This window comes from Pygocentrus nattereri, chromosome 12, assembly GCF_015220715.1.
Source record: "Pygocentrus nattereri isolate fPygNat1 chromosome 12, fPygNat1.pri, whole genome shotgun sequence".
Taxonomy (NCBI): Eukaryota; Metazoa; Chordata; class Actinopteri; order Characiformes; family Serrasalmidae; genus Pygocentrus; species Pygocentrus nattereri.
Window position 1 is genome coordinate 15,775,901 of NC_051222.1, and position 17,314 is coordinate 15,793,214.

Genomic DNA, 17,314 nt, shown 5'->3' on the forward strand with positions numbered 1-17,314 from the left:
GCTGTAGCCGCTTTTCCGCGGGTTTCTTGTAAAATGTCTTTCAGTGTTCGACTTTTCATGAGGTTGAAGTCGCTTCTCATCCTCCAGCTTCTCATTCGAATTGTCCCATTCCGCCTTAAATGTTGCCTGAGGCGCTAGATTACACTGCTGCTCCGTTTAAGGTGGAATGGGAGAATTCGAACAAGAAGCCGGAGAACGAGAAGCGACTTCAGCTTCGCGAGTTGCTGCAGATTAAGTGTAACAGGAAGCTGGTGATTTATAAATGTAAATTCATGTAATGTCCAGTTTTCTGCATTGTTCTGTAATCAACAGTCTGCGCGTCAGTCTTCAGCATTAAAGGTTGCATTAGTTATGCATTAACTCCAAAAATCTAGATCTGCTGTGGATCAGTGTTACTGCAGTGCTGAGAATGATCCACCGCCCAAATCGTACCTGCTCTGTGAGGGTCCATGGAGTCCTGATCACTGAAGAACAGGGTAAAAGGGGGTTAACAAAGTATGCAGAGAAACAAATGGACTACAGTCTGTCACTGTAGAACTACAAAGTGCACCTATATAGTAAGTGGAGCTGATAAAAGTGTAGAAACAAGGAGGTGGTCATCATGTTATGCCTGATCAATGTATATGCCAATGTAAACTTTGTTGTGCTGGTATTTTATGTTATGTTACAGTCCACTTCACCCTAAACTAAGGATTAGTTGAGTTTGCAACAATAAGGATCTTCTTACTTTTTGCATTCTCATATCTGACATCCGGTGTATGTCTAACTCATCATCAGTTCCCTAGATCTCTGACATTTAGCACTGACTTATCTCCAACTTTCTTTTGTATGATAGAAGTGACTGTTTAATTGCACATTTTTATATCCGTCCTCTGTGTAAACCTGTTTATTTTTACTGTGAACACACAGAAATACCCATCTAATACAATGACAATAGTGGCCAGAACAGACAATGGTTTCTGTGTATCGTGACAGGTTTGATGTCTGTTTCCTGGGCGCCACAATCAATTGCCCAATAATCTTCTCTGGTAATATGCATCATCACATTTTCTACATGTCTCAAAGGAACTGCAGTAGAAGTACTTTTATGATTTTATTGATGTATCAGACATAATACAATGTCATGGTAATACAGTACCAACAACCTACAAACTGCCTTCATCCCCCTTTAGTCTTTTCTGACTTCACTGAGTCTCCTACTCAATAAATGCTGACAAGTTACAGGAAAAACCAAACCGATCTTGCGGTCATTAACAATGAAGTAATGTCCTTTGGCTTAAATAACTCGAATAACATTTACTTAAGAAAGAAAATGAAAATAAGAAGCCTGACGTTCTCAAAGAGGGTGCAATTACAGTCCTCCACACTCAAAACCCACATCAACCATGCTTGCTATGACAGCATCCTGTGAGGCAGCATGAGGAAAACAAGCTTCTGCACAATTCTCACACTTTTCGTTAAGGTCTCGATATAGATCATCACACCTGATTGGTATCAGCTCAGACCCTGTTTGAGTTAAAGAACTTTCCAGTGTAGCGGCCGTGGTTGTGAAGGTCAAAGGGGCTGATGGCCTTCCGGATGCCCAGCATGTTGGATCTGGCTATTCTTTGGAAGGTCCAGGGGTTCTGGTTGTTGGCCTCTTTCTCAGCTTGCTCTTGCTGCATGGCAGCCAGACTTTCTCTGCTCATCACCTAAAGGTTAAGAAGAACATACATTGAGTTGGCAGTTCATTATAGCCCACAGTTCAATTCTACCTTTTTGCTACACTAACTGGCCATTTCACTTTGCAGGTTTATATTTACTGACAGTAACTCATGTCTTACTGCACAATTTATTATGCCCCCTTCATAAATGGAAAGAGACCTCGATATGACCTCTGCAAACCAGTTTGAATACTTTAACCACAACAGTGATCGCATCTGTGACACAAAAATAAATAAATAAATAAAAATACTTTATTAGATACACTTGTTAGGTACACAGGTACTTATAGATTAGAGTTCTTAGCATAGCTCTTCTTTTTTTCATGCTTAATTACCGTTCTGTTAAGGTTCTTCGTTTCTGGTATTGGAGGTCAAGAGTGCTAAAGCTACACCCAACATTAGCCTCTGACACCTAATAACGCCTACAGATAGTCATCTGTAGAAGAAGAAAGGCAAGACCACACAAGCTGACAAAGACAAAATCAAGTCAAAGGCAAACCTTTGCTGGGAAGGGCAGTTTCTTTGCCACTTCTTTAAGCACCGATTCCACTTCGGCAAGTTCAATGTGGCCTCCGACCTCCACTATTAATCGGCCGCTTTTTACTGGAGTAACGTAGTAGTCAATGGCGCCTTTGCCTCCGCCCATACGCTGGCCCAACCCCTTACGTGTAATGGGCTTATATGGGGCGTTGATACGCCAACGGGCAAAAGCGGTCCTCGGGTCTAAACGGCGATTAATGGTGAGCCTCATCATCTCCATATGTCCCCACTGAAGATAGCCTCCACCCATGGCCTACAACAGACAGCATCAGCAAGAGTATTAACTAAAGAGAAGACTTTGGAGTGAAAATGCTCAAATTTATTCCCTCCTGCTTTATTTTCATCCAAATATTTTTATTGTAATTGGCCCAGCACCAGCGATCCTGTTGTCTGGATTTAACACGAGTCATTGATACAGTCATTCTTTTGTGTTACACATTTGAATATGTTCGATTTGTCATGCTTAAAAAAAAATTACGTCTCTGAAATGAAGAGATGATTTTACCACAGTGCTCAAGCCTGCTAGGGCATGTGAAAACGAATCTGGCTGACTCAGCTCATGAAACAAGTAGAAAGGGGAGGAGAAAATGCATCATGAACAGTCAACCAGAACACCAAGGGCAGAGGGGTCTTTCCACCCATAAGTGAAATCCACGGCTGCAGTCACTGAAGGTCACTTTTTTGAATGATAAGCAGTTATTTCCACAACAAGTAGCACAAATTGCACATGTTGCCTGTTCTGTTGGAACACGGTGATATGCGACGCGGGAGAGCAAAGGAAACAGGAAACCATCTTCTTAAAAAAAATTTTTTTGGTCAAATCTTGTCAGTGAATGGGGGAGTGACCATACTGTGGAACTTGTTTGTTCTACCAGAGCACTTACTAACCTCTGCAACATCAGTGTTAATGCCCAGGGCAATCTGAATGATATTCTACCCATTTCGGGCTGCCCGCTAGCCAGCGCACTCTCTTTTATTCTCTGAAATATCTTAAAACATGCCAGATAGCTAGCAAATCAGAGCAGACTGCACTAGGTGATAAAAGACCAGTCAAACATCAGTTAAGAACCTAAAGGGCCTATGTGCCGCTGGGAATTGCATACTATTGATGGCAAGATAGCATTTAGTTTGACAAACAAACTATTGCTTCCCCCCAGAACTGTGTATTTTCATAAAAGTGGTAAAAATCTATTTAAGTTATTCAAAAGACTTGACCAATTTTCAATATTTTAAATGATCAAAATGATAGATCGTCATTCAATATTTGTATTACAGCTCTTGTAAAATCATGTTTATAAAGCCAATATTTGTGGCCCTGTTTTCCTTGACTGAACCACCTTCAAAGCCATTGTAAAATACTTTAACCATGTGTTGTGAATGGACTGCTCTTATGGACGATCCACTGACAGGTTAACTAGTCAGTGATGGGCTTTGAATTAAAATTTTTACTGAATTAAATATTTATTGAAAAGGTCATACTCCAAGTGTCCATGTTTTGGTTAGTTTGTCTTAAGCAGTATAGGAGCTACTGGAAACCAATGTTTCCCATTAATTACCTGGATTGTGGCAGGGTGACAGTCTAATTTGTCCCACCAGTTTCATAATGAACTGAAGATATCTTTACACTACAAAACAACCTGAACAATGCTGTGTTTTGCCCAGTTGCCCAGCAACTTTACAGCATCCACTGCAGGTATCCAGTAGTCCAAACACAATCTATGCGTTATCAGTGCAAGACAGCAAGCAGACAATGTCAATACAGAAGTAATTCAGGTTAATCTAACTTTAGCTTAGGTTAGGGAACGTTAACGTCAGCGTGTCTAACACTGAGTCGGAAAAGTTCAATCAGTGCTGCAAACACATTTTTTTTATGATTCTTCAAAATACGACCGGATACTCCAACCAGAGCTACTGTGACACTGAAGCAAGTTCTGAGATGTGATACTTTAAGGTCTTTCCATGGCTGGCATGGCAGCAAGCATAAAGCTTGTGTCATGTACACACTCTGACAACATAACTTTTCAGCCTTTGAGCAGCAAGTTGGCTAAATAATCAAGTAGAAGTATGGTAAATAATAAAGATTAATAAAGAGGTAAATAAAGTTACTACCACCACTGTTTTAAACTTAATGTTCACACTATGTATCCTCTAGTTGTTTTTTGTTGCTTTGACCACTTGCTAACTGTTAAAACGCTTTGACATGCTTTGTGGGACTTATCTTTCCGCTGTCTCGTCACCCTTCACAGCCAGCGTGTTTATGATGAATTTGCTCAAGCACAAAATCGTTTGGCGCATTGTTCTTTATAGATCTCAGAGCAAAGCAGAGAAACTTGTTCAAGCATTTGTTACAAGCCGCGTTGATTACTGTAATGATGTTGGGCTTCCTCAGGAAACAATACATCCTCTACATCAGCACAGACCCTCAGAAAAACAAAAAAAGACCTCCTAGGTTGAAAGAACCACACTGACTGCCTGTATCATTCAGGACTGATTTTAAAGTTCTGCTCCTAGTTTTTAAGGCTCCAAATGACCCACTTACATCAGTGTCTGTGTTCTCTCTGAGATCTTAGATCTGGAGATAGTGGCCTTCCGCAAAAAAAAAAGTCAAAAAAGTTCATAAAATACAGGAAACTTGTTGAGGTCTCTCTCAGCTATTATTCTTCTGAACTGTGGAAGTCAATTCCACCTGTTATTAGACAAGTAAACTTAGTATACACTTTTAAAAAACCTTTAAAAGCATCTCTCTTTAACCTTGTGGTTACTTAAAACTGTCTCTTTGGCATTTAAGAACACTGAACCGGTCATTGTCTTACACCTTTAAAGGAAACTCACAGTTTCTACTATTAACATTCATCTTCTATGAAGCTTTTACTTGTCTGTAAAGCACTCTGAGCTGCCACTGGTATGAAAAGTGCTGTATAAATAAAGACATATACTATTATTATATAACACCAAGGTTGCTCAAACTAGGGCCTGCAGGCCAAAGTTGGCCGAAGAGGACACTTGACTTGACCTGCCTGAATTATCATAACCCCAACTCTCAGAAAACGAGAACAAACACTTCTATACCATACATGACTTACTAATTTCTTTTTTCCTTTTTAAATTTTATTCTTGAAAAATTTTATCATGATTGATTATTATCAATTTTAACTTATTTTTGAACATTTGTGGAATTTATTATTTTTTATCACAGTTATATCAAATCAAAGCAACACAGCCTCTTGAGGCTTACTGCTTTATTACATATTCCTTGACTGTAGCCATTACCATCTAAACAACTAGACTCTGACAAAGACACAGATATTTCCCTCAATTCTGTGTCTAATTTCATAATACGACCCAATTTTATAAAAGGCCTTCAAAACACTTGAAATTGAATTCAATGTTCTAATTCAATCAACAAATAAAATATTTGCTTAAATATTTACTGTGATCTTAACTTTGTACAGACACAAAAAGATGTAAGACAGTTATTTGCTCCCCTTAAATGACACCGCCCTCACCTGGAGTGATCTGGTATCACAATCTGGTTCTTGCTGTGAACGGAGACAGAACACGAAACACCCAATATGTACTACACAGAACGACCATCTGGGTTGTTTTTTTTTTTTTTTTTTTCTCTTCAACATTGGTGCATCAGTAACAGGGCAATTAAGAGAAATGCTGTAAATTGACATAACTGCTGGATCTGTGGAGAGTGTTTGCTGTTTTGGATTCTTTTGCCTTGTTTACAGTATTACAACTACATTCAGTCCAAATCCTAATGAGAAGTAAAATTACTTTCACCACTGACAATACATTTTTAGTATGGATTAAACATTTTCATAAAAAATATCAAAAGGCACATTTAACGTCACCTTGTCTGTGTCTTTTGCAAAAGCTGTGGTGTAATGCAGTAAGCATGGATTGAAATTTAAACAAACAAAAAAGTAAAACAACCGTAACTAACGAGTTAATGTTGCCATGTTACTTTTTGAGCTCAAGCTTAGCGCAGCTCCCGATATCACTGATCACAAGATTCTAGTCCGGAATAACAGGAAAGCCCCTCAGGAACAGTTTTAGAATGACTAAAATCATAATTAATAAACAGACAGTTTCACTGGAAAATCCTTACTCAAAAAATTTTACATTTCTTGTGGAGTCCCACAGGGCTCACTTTTAGAGCCTTTGCTTTTCTGTTTGTTTCTATCTCAGCGCAACACAGAGAAACTTGCTCATGCATTTTTTATAAGCAGAGTTGATTACTGAAGTCACCCGCTTACATCACAGAATGTGTTTGTTCACGTTTCAGCACGTGATCTTAGATTTCTGCACAAACCCATCTGTACATACAGTAAATATGTGGAGGCTTCTTTCAGTTTATTATTCTTCTAAACTGTGGAATTCAATAACACCTTTTGTTAAACAGTCAAGCTCAGTGCAGACAAACTTTTAAAAACATCTCTTTAATTTAGCATTTCATTAAAATTGATTGTCATGTATATTTTTAATTTGATTTGTCAGTCATATGTTTTATTTAGATTTTAAATATTATTATTATTGTTATTATGTTGCTTGAAATGTTATGATAAACGGTTACTGTCACTATACTGACTTCAAAACATTAACAATTCATGTAACACTGAAGCTATCATTTAATTTAACATTTAACACTAACATTTAATTTGAAAACGTAATATAAGAAACAATAACGTTAATCTGAAATCATTGTGAAATCAAAAGCTTTTTGCTTCTATTGTGGTTCATGTTCCTGGTCATATTAAGCACAATTCCTCATCACATATCAATCAGAAGACAAAATTACTGCTTTCCGTAAGGTTTGACCGAAGTGTAGTGGCCTTTGCCTGTTTGTAAAACATCCGAGTTTTAAACACCAGCAGTCATCATCAATCTCAGCGAGCTCAGAGACCCTGTCAAGTCACAGTATGGAGGAAAAATGGATGGAGATTTCAGACTCAAGTATGTAAAGAAAGAACAAACTGAAAGAAGTACTGACCACAACTGCATACTGTCCAGTCGTAAATGTGCTAGCACCTTTAGTTGGCCCCTGGATATCACATAGCCTCTTCATCTCCTTCTTGGCCTTTTTCAAATTAGGAACTTTATTGAGGAATTTGAGCTTTGGCTTATCTGGAAGAACCACATCTGTAAGGGAGGGAAAAAAAATAAACAGTGCAATAATTTATCAGAACTGATACTCTATCACTGCTCTGGGGCTTTAAATCACTTTAAATTAGCTTACATTTAAATAAAAGCATTATTTCATTTTCCTGTGAAGTTAATTTTTTAGAGGATACACGTTTTACACGTTTTGTTCCGACAGCGATAATATCTATTAAAACAATTACTTTAATAAATATAATGCAGTACAAAAATAATACATTATATAACACAATAGTTACTAAAATACTTCTTAAAATCACTTGATAATAAAAAAGCGGTCATTTGTGGGATGTGTTAATACTGATAATAACATTATTGTTAATATTAGCACAGCATTTTGTTCTGACAGCAACGATATTCATCAATAAAATATTTTAATAAATATAATGTTGAACAAAAGTAATCACACTTAAAACTATGAAATACTTCAAATAATTTAAAACCAGGCATATACATACACATTACTAATAATTAGTATTATCTGTATGAATAATAATAATAATAATAATAATAATAATAATAATATAATGATGGTCATTAGCAGCAGCAGCGGGGACGTCATTACCACTGTAGTCTGGCGGCAGCTCGTACGTCTTCAGTCCCGCCGAGGGGACGTTTAAGTGATGCTGCAGGACAGCTGCGGGGACAGAAAGAGGAGTGAGTGACCGGCTGACCGGCGACCGGCGACCGGCTGACCGGCTGACCGGCGCTAAGCGGAGCTGCAGTCGGTTAACAGGTCGGACATGAGAGAAAACCCGAGCTGAGCTGTGCGCCTCTATAAACGCTCCGCTCTACCTGAACAGCCCGCCGACCTGCTGAGCAGACCCGCACACGCGCTCCTCGCCGCCTTCAGCATCGCTTCACCCAGCTACAGAGTCAGGACCAGAGTCAGGACCAGGACCAGGACCAGGACCGGGACCGGGAAAACGCCTGAAGTGCTGCACCCAGCAAGGTCGGAGCCATCACACGGCTTCACCCACATCCGGCGTGTCAGTCAAACAGCGCCGCTGGAAACTGTAGCTGCCGGAGAAGGTTCCTGATCTGATCTCGCTGCCGGTGTATGAGGAGTCTGGCCACTCCCTATTCCTCCCGTTATATCACACACAGGACTGCTGAACAGCAGAGGGCGCCCGCGAGTGAGTCCTCAATGAATGGGAGTGAATGGAGCTCAACGGCTAAAAACGAGCAGTTAAAATAGTTTCTAATCACTGGGCCAGAACGTTTCTTTCATTTTAGAAAGAAGGATGTATTTCACTAAACAAACAAAGAAAAGTCACCCATGTATTTCATATTTTCTACAGCAAACGGGTTTTGGGCAGCAGGAGGCGGGCTTTACTGCTAGATCGCGATAATTGATGGGCGAGCGGAGCAGCTCATTGGCTGTTCGCGCTCCCTGACGTCATGAACATACACGGGGCGCAGTTCTAAACTCTCCTATAGCTCGAGTTTAAAATCTCTTAAAAATATAACAGCGGTGTTCAAATGTTTTATGCTGTCCAGTGTTCAAGAAATGATTGTATTGTTTTACATTAAAATGTTTATTTTATAAACTCTGATTGTGCTCTAATGCTCCATGTCAACCCATTCATTTTGGACTCGCTGGGGAGCGCCCTCTAGCGTTTAAAACCAGAAGACATTGCAGATTCTCTCTCTCTCTCTCTCTCTCTCTCTCTCTCTCTCTCTCTCTCTCTCTCTCTCTGCATGACAAATATGCTACATTTTTTATTGCCAAAGATTTTTAAACAGAACATCAACGATTTAAGAGGTGAACACTTTAGATTCTAGAAATTTAAGAAGGAAAAAATTGATCTTAAAATGTTAAACATTGTAAAAACTGTAGAGCTGTCAATTTAAAAAGACACGATATAATAAAAATAAAACAATGAATACATGTGTACATATTTGTGAGAGTGTATGAGACATGGTCACTCACTGTCCCTCCTCCGGTGGCAGGTCAGGGGGGGTGTGTGTGTGTGTGTGTGTGTGTGTTTCAGACTTGTCTAACGTTTCCTGAGGCTCATCAGAACTTCTATGGGGGGCTTAATAAAGACCCACCTCCCTGCAGCTGGCAGGGTTTTCTCTGCTCCCAGCGCACCTGGTCCAACTTACCCAGCTGGAAAACGAGCGCCGGCTGAGCTGAAGTAGGTGCGTCACAGCAGGAGGTGGTGGTGGTGGTGGTGGTGGGCCTCCAGGATCAGGGCTGAGAAGCAGAGTCAAAATACAGCGTTATTGATCCGCCTGCTGCGCTGCTCTGCTCACCGCGCTCAGCAGGTCCTTTGGTTTCTCCTCGGCTGCGTCCACGTTTCATGACGAACGTGAGAAGATCATTTCTTTCATTCTTTCACAGGGACACTTTGAAAGTTCACCCGAATTCTAGCCTAAAAGTAAAACGTGGAAATCAGTTGTAGGCAAGGAAATCTGGTCAAAATGAGACTTCCTAAAATGAGGTAACACGTTTTATAAGATTCACTCCTGAAAAGTTTAGTTTTTAAACGTTACAATAGGTGCAACAGTGGTTTTAAGGTCCAGCGGTGCGGCTTACAGGAGGTTTTTTCTAGTGGAAAAGTTGGTATTTGTACTTTTTCATAATGAAATGTTTTAAATCAGAACAATAAAATAAAAGCCTGGAGGCGAGACGGGGTGTGGGGAGTCAGTACAGCTTAGAACATGTCATTTCAATGGATTCTGGTTCAGTTATGTTCCATGACTAAAGGTACTGTGACTTACAACTGAGGGTACCACCACAGTAACAAGAAGCATACTGCCCCGGTGTCGTACCTTTTATCTCTGAGAGTGTAGTTTTCTATAGGACACCTTTATGTTTTCCTAATGGAATCTAATTTGCACCTGGAATCAGTCCCAGAACACCAGTTAAACTGTTGAGAGTCCTTTACACTGTGGTACCAACCCATCAGATAAACCCAGAATACTATTACCGACTACAGAAACTTACCAAAAGGGAGGTAAAAAAGGATAGCAGAGAGGAAGAGAAGTTTCATCTAGGCCTTTGGATGCAACCCGAGACTTTCAATTAGAACCAGCTGCTACATGTTTCAGTCATCAGGTCAGAGCAGCCATAACATCTGACCAAGTCTGTCCTTCAGCCTCCATATCAGCTCTTTTCATGGGTATTGGTGAAGAAGTTGCTGTGTCTGAAATTGCGCACTATATACTGCACATTTCTTCAGTTCACACGGCACTAGTTCACCTGCTTACTTGTCCAAGTGATCCAAACAGGTGTCAGGAAAAACCTCATGTCTCCAAAATGCACCTTTACAGGAAAAGGAAAACCCTACTTTTAGTGTAAATCCAGTGGAACCAGACTGTCCATTATTCATGAAATGTACACACAATGTAAAGGGCAACATGTATTTTTTCAAATTGTCAAAAACTGAAAAACAGCAAAAATAGATACAAGGTTTTCTTCAGACCGCAGCATCTAGGTACTTTTTATGTGCTGTTTGCTAAATACTGTGATTTGAGCTGAACCTTTTATTGAGATGTATCTTTGTGGAGTACTGTTTTGGCACACTATCCAAGTAGAAGCATGCAAATCTGCTCTAAACACTTCAATTCCAGTGGCCTGATGACTTTAATTAGGTGTTGGAACATGGAAAATCTGTGCAGGGCATGAGGGAATGTCAGTGAAATGCCTACTGGCACCTACTTTCTGAAATGTTTGATCTGTAGCTGTAAACTGCTTGATCCACAGGTGGTAAATGATGTTGGAGTGCTCTGAACCAAGCAATCAGACTTCATCAGACTTCCCATATTTCTTCACTGAGGATGGACAGCTATGCCACAGAGACACTATGAAGCCCTACCAGTTCTTGTTCAAACTTAATGACGTCCATGGAACCGTGAGGGAACATCTGACCCTTTGCCACTGCATCACACAGCATGTATGTAGCCTCCTTGAGAACAAGCTTAAACTGGTCAAGGTGCACCTGGACAAAAGAACCCAGAGTGATGACTATTCTCTCGGTTTTGTGTACATGAGCCCAGGGGCACTTAATCACAACGGGACCCTGATGGTTTTGATCCAGGACAAGGGCACAGTGAGGTGTGGTGTGTGGAGCTGGAGGGCTGTGGCGCATGAAGGTTTAGACAGAGGCAGTCAGATCCCGTATGTGCGTTGCGCTTTAGAGGAGTCTTGTGCAGTTTTGTTGATGAACCCAAATGAAGGAGGGCTGTCCCCAGAAGAACATGTCTGCTTGGTCTGGGAGCGCTTCGTGTCCAAGAGTGCTGCAGAGCGCATCACTGTGGTAGCCCATGGCTACGGAGGCCTGGCTTTTGTTCATCTGCTGTGCCATCAACTGGAAGAAATCTGCCAAAGAATGTGGGTGGTGGCCCTTATTGACTCCTCCCACAATCTGTGGCACCAGCCCCTTGGAGCAGCAGGTCGTGACTGGCTGAAGGCTCATTCTAGAACGTGGATCCTCAGCACCAAGCCGACAAACCGCCCGGTAGGGTCGCTCAAAGCGGGGTGCCGAACGATGTCAGCTGGGACGCAGTGTCATGAGACGGCACCTGCAGTCTGCATGGAGGCCGTGTTTCGTTTCTTTGCAAAGGTGATGAGGCCTAAAGCTGTACCTGCTGCCTTTGGTATCATTACCAGGAGCAGGAGCTTCAGAAGGAGTAATCTGAGCAGGGAGGCTGGTGGCACAAATGACAGGAACAATAATACATTGTGAATGGGTTTGTTTTCAGTCATGAGTCCAGTGGGATGTGAACGTTGATAGGGTGAACACTGCATTGGGTGGGGCTATAAAAGGTGGTGTACGGTTGGTGGAGGTGAGCTGAATAAATACCTATAAGCTCAGCGTGTGTACTGTTTATTTTACTCATTAGTTTAAAACATTTATTCACTAAGGTCAGAACAGTTTTAACTATCCAACATGTCTGTTTTTATAGACCACAGCATGTCATACAGCGTCAAACCACACAAGCAAGTCTACTGGAGCTTATTTAAGAACTTGATGCAGTTTGAGGTACGAATGTGATAATTTAGACATGCGGTTTTCATGATGCTGCTCGGTATAAGCTTCCGTTGCTTGTTAGCTACATTAGCCTCACAGCTCCAGTGCAAAGACAACGGAGCTTGTTTGATAAAGTACATTTGACATGAGGTGGGAAAAATGTGAATTTATATTTAATAATAACAAAATCACTGCATACAAACATTAGAAGGCATAAGACAAACATGAACCAAGATTATCATCCAAACTTTGCTGCTTTCTGTTTTCAAAAGAAAACAAATGCATTTAACAGTAATTTCCATAGGAAACAAACAGAAACTAAACTTAATCTATTTGTTTTATAGTTACAAACTGTACTCAAACACTTCAGCCTTTCAGAACTACAGCCTTAGATCTGAACTACGTGCATATTCCATCTATCAAAAGCCAAAATTTGTGGTGACACAGGTAGCTAGATATCATGATAGAGGAGGTCATATTTAGGTATGTTCCTTGGATCGATGGGGCTTTGCACAATCAGCTTTCCTCTCATGGCTCCTCGGTAGATCACCTCAACAAGATCAATGAAGTCCTGCTTGGTTTTAAAGCATCCAACAAACTTGGTATGGTCTGGAGACCTGGAGAAAACGGCATTATGAACATCTACATAATCACAGACTGTTTATCCCCACGTACCAGTTAAAACTCAACACTTTCAACTACAAAGCTGATCCATCAGTTCAGTGCCACTCAGAGGACTGACAAGTCTACACACACGTAATTCCATCTGAGCTGCTGTCGAGTGGATTTCATCATTTTATACTTACCCATAATCAACCTTCATGTGCTGTCCATTGAAGAAGAAGACGGTGGAGGGAATATAGCTGATGTCAAAGTATCGAGTGTAAACTGGCACTTTGTCCACGTCCACAAGGTAGATTGAAGTCATATTCTTCAAGCCATGGGAGGTTTTTGACAGCTGCCACAAAGAAGTAAAAGGCTATGATTTGCAACGGCCTTATGATTCAGCAGTTACTTAAAGCTTAAATACTCAGCTCAAGTTTAAAAAGGTCTACATAATTAGATGGTTGAGATGTAAACAGTCAGTCATTCAGAGTGGTTTGGGGTGAAATGCTCTGTTCTAGAGAAAGTGGCCGAGTCAGAATTGTTCACTGGTGAAGGGAACCGGACGTCTGAAGAGTTTAATGCCTCTGAAATCTCCATCACACACAGTTATTACACAAAAAGGTTTTGAACACGCTGCCTGATGTCAGACATTGTTTTACGATGCCTTCATGACAAAGTTTTGGTCTGAAGCGTCGAGTTAATCCATTTATTTGAATCTATTCATGGTGGAGAAGCGCAAAAGGGTAAGCCCCCCTCAGATCTGTGGCTATTTTACCATCATCATCATCATCATCACATATAAACACTGAGGAGACACGTGTAAGTCCTCTGGTGGTTTTGGACAGTAAAGGAAGACGGCTATATTTGTGGTGTGGCCATTGAGACGTTTGGTTTCTATCACCACCACTGTGATCTGAGTCTCTCTGCACGGTGGAATGGCCCTTTGCTGCTTTAAGGGACACATTTGAAGAGGTGCGTCTGCAGTTCATTTTGGAACTGTCAAAAAAACGTGAATCAAAATAAACAGGTGGGTTTTTTCCCACTTTTTGCAAGAGAATTTACTCCAGGCAGTAATTCGGGCTCCTGTCTGCGGCCCTGCAGAGCTCTTGGTGCTCGACTGCTTTACTGTCGCTCCCAGTGTTTACACTTTGTATTTTAATCAAAAACCATCGCAGAAAAAAAGGAGCGAAACCAAACTGCACTGGCCCACGTTACCGGGCCGGGAGCCCGCGGAGCTCCGGCCAAGCAAACCAGAAACACTCACAATCTCGTCCAGCTGCAGGCAGACAGGGTCCTCGTCCCTCCCGAACCGCAGCACCACAACTTTCTCCGCCACGGTCTTGATGGCGTCATCCACCTCCTTCTTACACGACAGTTTAGGGAGGAAGAAGCTCATTTCGACACAAACTGAGAATAACTACTGACTCTCTCTCTCTCTCTCTCTCTCTCTCTCTCTCTCTCTCTCTCTCTCTCGGCTTCTTCGGTTGGGCTGCTGTTGACAGGCTGAAGAGCGCGAGCCGCTTTGCTGCCCCCTTCAGCACGGAAAGCACCCTGAAGGAGAAGTCCACCCATTAATAAAAATTCTGCACAGGTCAGATGTAAGTAAAGTAAACAGAGTAATTTGATTTTAAAAATTGTGATATAATAGTAAAAATATAGTAATATACTAATAGTACACTGAAGTAAAAGTAAACGTTGAATATAGCGTTATTATTATTATTATTATTATTTGAGAACTTTCTATTCAGCAAGTGTGTAGCCGTTACATTTAATATAAGATTATAACATAAGCCTGAAGTGGCAGCTTATATTTGATATAAATTCAAAAGTGTATGCAAATATAGATAACAAAAATAAAAGGGAAAATACGAGTTGTATTGAATAGTTTTGGTTTTTTGAAAACTGGAAAAACAATACACACTCGTTCATGTCGCGGAACGTGTGTTTAGTGCACAGCGGTTGTGTTTCACTACGGCGGAAATAGTGGACGCACTGCTCCACAACGTGACCTCCGAGCGAGCTGCAGGGAAGCGCGGCGAGTTTCCTGAGATGAAGTGACCAAAACAAGCCTGTTACTCTGCCCGGCGCGCCCTCACCGCGGCAGTCGGTCCCTGTTCGGTTCCCTGATCATAAAGCCCTGTGATGTTAGCAGCCTAGCTCACCTGTCTGTCTCTCCTCTGCTCTGAAGCTCCTCTGCCATGATCTTCCTCAGGGTTCGTGTTGTGGGTGTGCTGAGGAGGTGCTGCTGCTGCTCTCCTCAGGCTTCTGCGCTTGTGAAACTTCGTAACCCTAGTTTGCCGACGTCCACTTACCCCTCAGCAGTTACTACAAGCAGAGCCTTGAGTACCAGCTGGACTCTGAGGAAAGATGCCCCTCAGCCTCAGGACGTGGACGCAAGACATGAGCTGGACTTGGATGTGTGGAAGTCGGTGATGCGATCACAAGCTTTGCAAGAGGAGAAACGCAAGGATGGAGAAGACAGAGAAGAAGAATCCACCACTGAAGTGGAGGGAGAGCTCTCTCCGCTGGAGTCAAGCCGCAGGTTGGTGGAGACGTGGCGCCTGGCCGGCAAGCTTGTTCCTGAAAACATTACGGATGAGCAGCTGGAGACGCTGGCTGAGCTGACCACCAAGTCATCCAAGAAGAAGTTCCTCAAGTACCTGGCTATCAAGGAGGGCCACAAGAAGGCCAACAAAGAGAAGAAGGAGAGGAAGAGGGCTGAGAGAATGGCAGAAACGAAAGAGGATCCAGAACTTGCAGAAGGAGAACGTGAGGAGATGGATGGAGAGGAGGAAGGAGAACCCAAACTAAAGAACACCTATCTGATGCAGTTCTGGTCTCGCTCTATGGATAAGCTGTTAGGCTGGAGGGTGGCGCAAGCCATGCAGTTTGGCCAGCCCCTGGTTTACGACATGAGCTATGACCAGCACATGTCGAGGCAAGAGATGGAGAACACCGTCTCCCAGCTTCTGGAGACTGAGGGCTGGAATCGGCGGGCTGTAGATCCCTTCCACTTGCACTTCTGCAACCTGCAGCCTAACGGCGCCTACCACCGAGAACTTCTCAAGCGCTACAGCCAGGAGACCTGGGAGCGTCTCTTGATCACTGCCACCAGCCAGCGTCACATTGACATTTTCCCCCGCGAGAGCCTCGTCTATCTCACTGCGGACTCTCCAAATGTTCTTCGCACTTTCGACTACAGCAAGGTGTACATTGTGGGAGCCTTGGTGGACCGCTCCATCCAGACCGGGGTTTCTTTGGCCAACGCCAAGCGCCTAAAGCTGGCCACTGCCCGTTTGCCACTGGACGAGTACCTGCATTGGGACAGTGGGGCCAAGAACTTGACCCTGGACCAGATGATCCGGATCCTGATGACGGCCAAGGAGACCGGCAGCTGGGAGAAGGCTCTGGAGTTTGTGCCCAAGAGAAAGCACACTGGTTTCCACCAGCAAAGAAAAAAGGACAATGTTCAAAGTGCAGCACCAGTTAGAGCCACAAACAGAGAGCTAGAGGCAGAAATTGGTCAATTGTTTGTAAGCAAACAGAAAAAGAGAAATCAAAGGGCAGAAAAAACGCCTTCTGGATCAGAGCCTGTTTCTGGACAGACCAGGTTATGGACTGCGCTGAAAACCAAAATGGAGGAACGCAGTAAAGTAAGGAGTAAAAGAAACTGGTGGGATGAAGAATAACCTCATGACTCAAAATGTATAATGTCAAAGACTTTCTGTCCTCATCTGTTCATCCAGAACTATAACAAATAAACAGTTACTCAATGAATGTAGTAGTTCAGTCAGTTAATATGTCCGAGTTAAATAACAAAATTTACATTAAAGAATTTTACTGTTTATTTCATCGTTTCCACTTAATTAAATGTTTTAGATGTAAACAAAGTCATTCAGAGTGATTTAATGTAAAGTTACATTATCAAGAGGAACGTACAAAGTCAGGAGTGTTTACTGTGGTGGTGAAAGGAACCAGATATCTGAACTTTTAATATCACTGAGAGTTTCCTCACAGGGTGTTTTGAGGCACAATTGTTGCTGAAGAAAACATTTCTCAGATTTATCACTATTTTACTACCATCATTACCAACATATACAGCTGTATGCAAAAATTTGGGCAGTGAAATGACACTTTGTCGAGTTTTATAAGTAGTAAATAAGAGAGAACACACTTCTGCATGTTTTAATTTCCATTTACTTGCATTTTGAATTTAATACATTAAAAATAAAGCATAAACTGTAGCCTCTGCGGAAGTTATAGCATATATTTCTTTTTTCCCCAGTATGTTAAAGTCCAAAACCAAAATTTGCAAAACAA

At 41.8% G+C, this 17,314-nt stretch overlaps 4 protein-coding genes across 6 annotated transcripts; 2 read left to right on the top strand and 2 right to left on the bottom strand.

Moving 5' to 3' along the window:
* Nucleotides 1–1,080: 1,080 nt before the first annotated feature.
* On the bottom strand, nucleotides 1,081–9,398 carry mrpl16 (mitochondrial ribosomal protein L16). The gene is made up of 6 exons (XM_017701887.2): nucleotides 9,343–9,398; nucleotides 8,205–8,521; nucleotides 7,975–8,046; nucleotides 7,243–7,391; nucleotides 2,203–2,496; nucleotides 1,081–1,691 (listed from the first exon to the last, which is right to left on the bottom strand). Exons 2-6 carry the CDS (start codon nucleotides 8,263–8,265, stop codon nucleotides 1,500–1,502), a joined length of 768 nt encoding a protein of 255 aa, XP_017557376.1. The 5' UTR covers nucleotides 8,266–8,521; nucleotides 9,343–9,398; the 3' UTR covers nucleotides 1,081–1,499.
* Nucleotides 9,399–9,473: 75 nt separating this feature from the next.
* Nucleotides 9,474–12,231, top strand: si:ch73-41e3.7 (uncharacterized protein LOC572312 homolog). 3 transcript variants are annotated; one of them, XM_017701885.2, is made up of 2 exons: nucleotides 9,474–9,554; nucleotides 11,122–12,231. In XM_017701885.2, the coding sequence occupies exon 2, from the start codon at nucleotides 11,129–11,131 to the stop codon at nucleotides 12,101–12,103; it is 975 nt and encodes a 324-aa protein (XP_017557374.1). In that variant the 5' UTR covers nucleotides 9,474–9,554; nucleotides 11,122–11,128; the 3' UTR covers nucleotides 12,104–12,231. The 3 variants fall into 3 exon arrangements, with proteins under 3 accessions (XP_017557374.1, XP_017557372.1, XP_017557373.1); XM_017701883.2 differs by lacking the exon at nucleotides 9,474–9,554 and adding an exon at nucleotides 9,567–9,724; XM_017701884.1 differs by lacking the exon at nucleotides 9,474–9,554 and adding an exon at nucleotides 9,777–9,856.
* Nucleotides 12,232–12,539: 308 nt separating this feature from the next.
* On the bottom strand, nucleotides 12,540–14,471 carry txnl4b (thioredoxin-like 4B). Its single transcript, XM_017701890.2, has 3 exons — nucleotides 14,259–14,471; nucleotides 13,195–13,346; nucleotides 12,540–13,005 (listed from the first exon to the last, which is right to left on the bottom strand). Exons 1-3 carry the CDS (start codon nucleotides 14,388–14,390, stop codon nucleotides 12,840–12,842), a joined length of 450 nt encoding a protein of 149 aa, XP_017557379.1. The 5' UTR covers nucleotides 14,391–14,471; the 3' UTR covers nucleotides 12,540–12,839.
* Nucleotides 14,472–14,957: 486 nt separating this feature from the next.
* Nucleotides 14,958–16,771, top strand: trmt10c (tRNA methyltransferase 10C, mitochondrial RNase P subunit). Its single transcript, XM_017701800.2, has one exon. It carries the CDS (start codon nucleotides 15,193–15,195, stop codon nucleotides 16,681–16,683), a length of 1,491 nt encoding a protein of 496 aa, XP_017557289.1. The 5' UTR covers nucleotides 14,958–15,192; the 3' UTR covers nucleotides 16,684–16,771.
* Nucleotides 16,772–17,314: the final 543 nt, after the last annotated feature.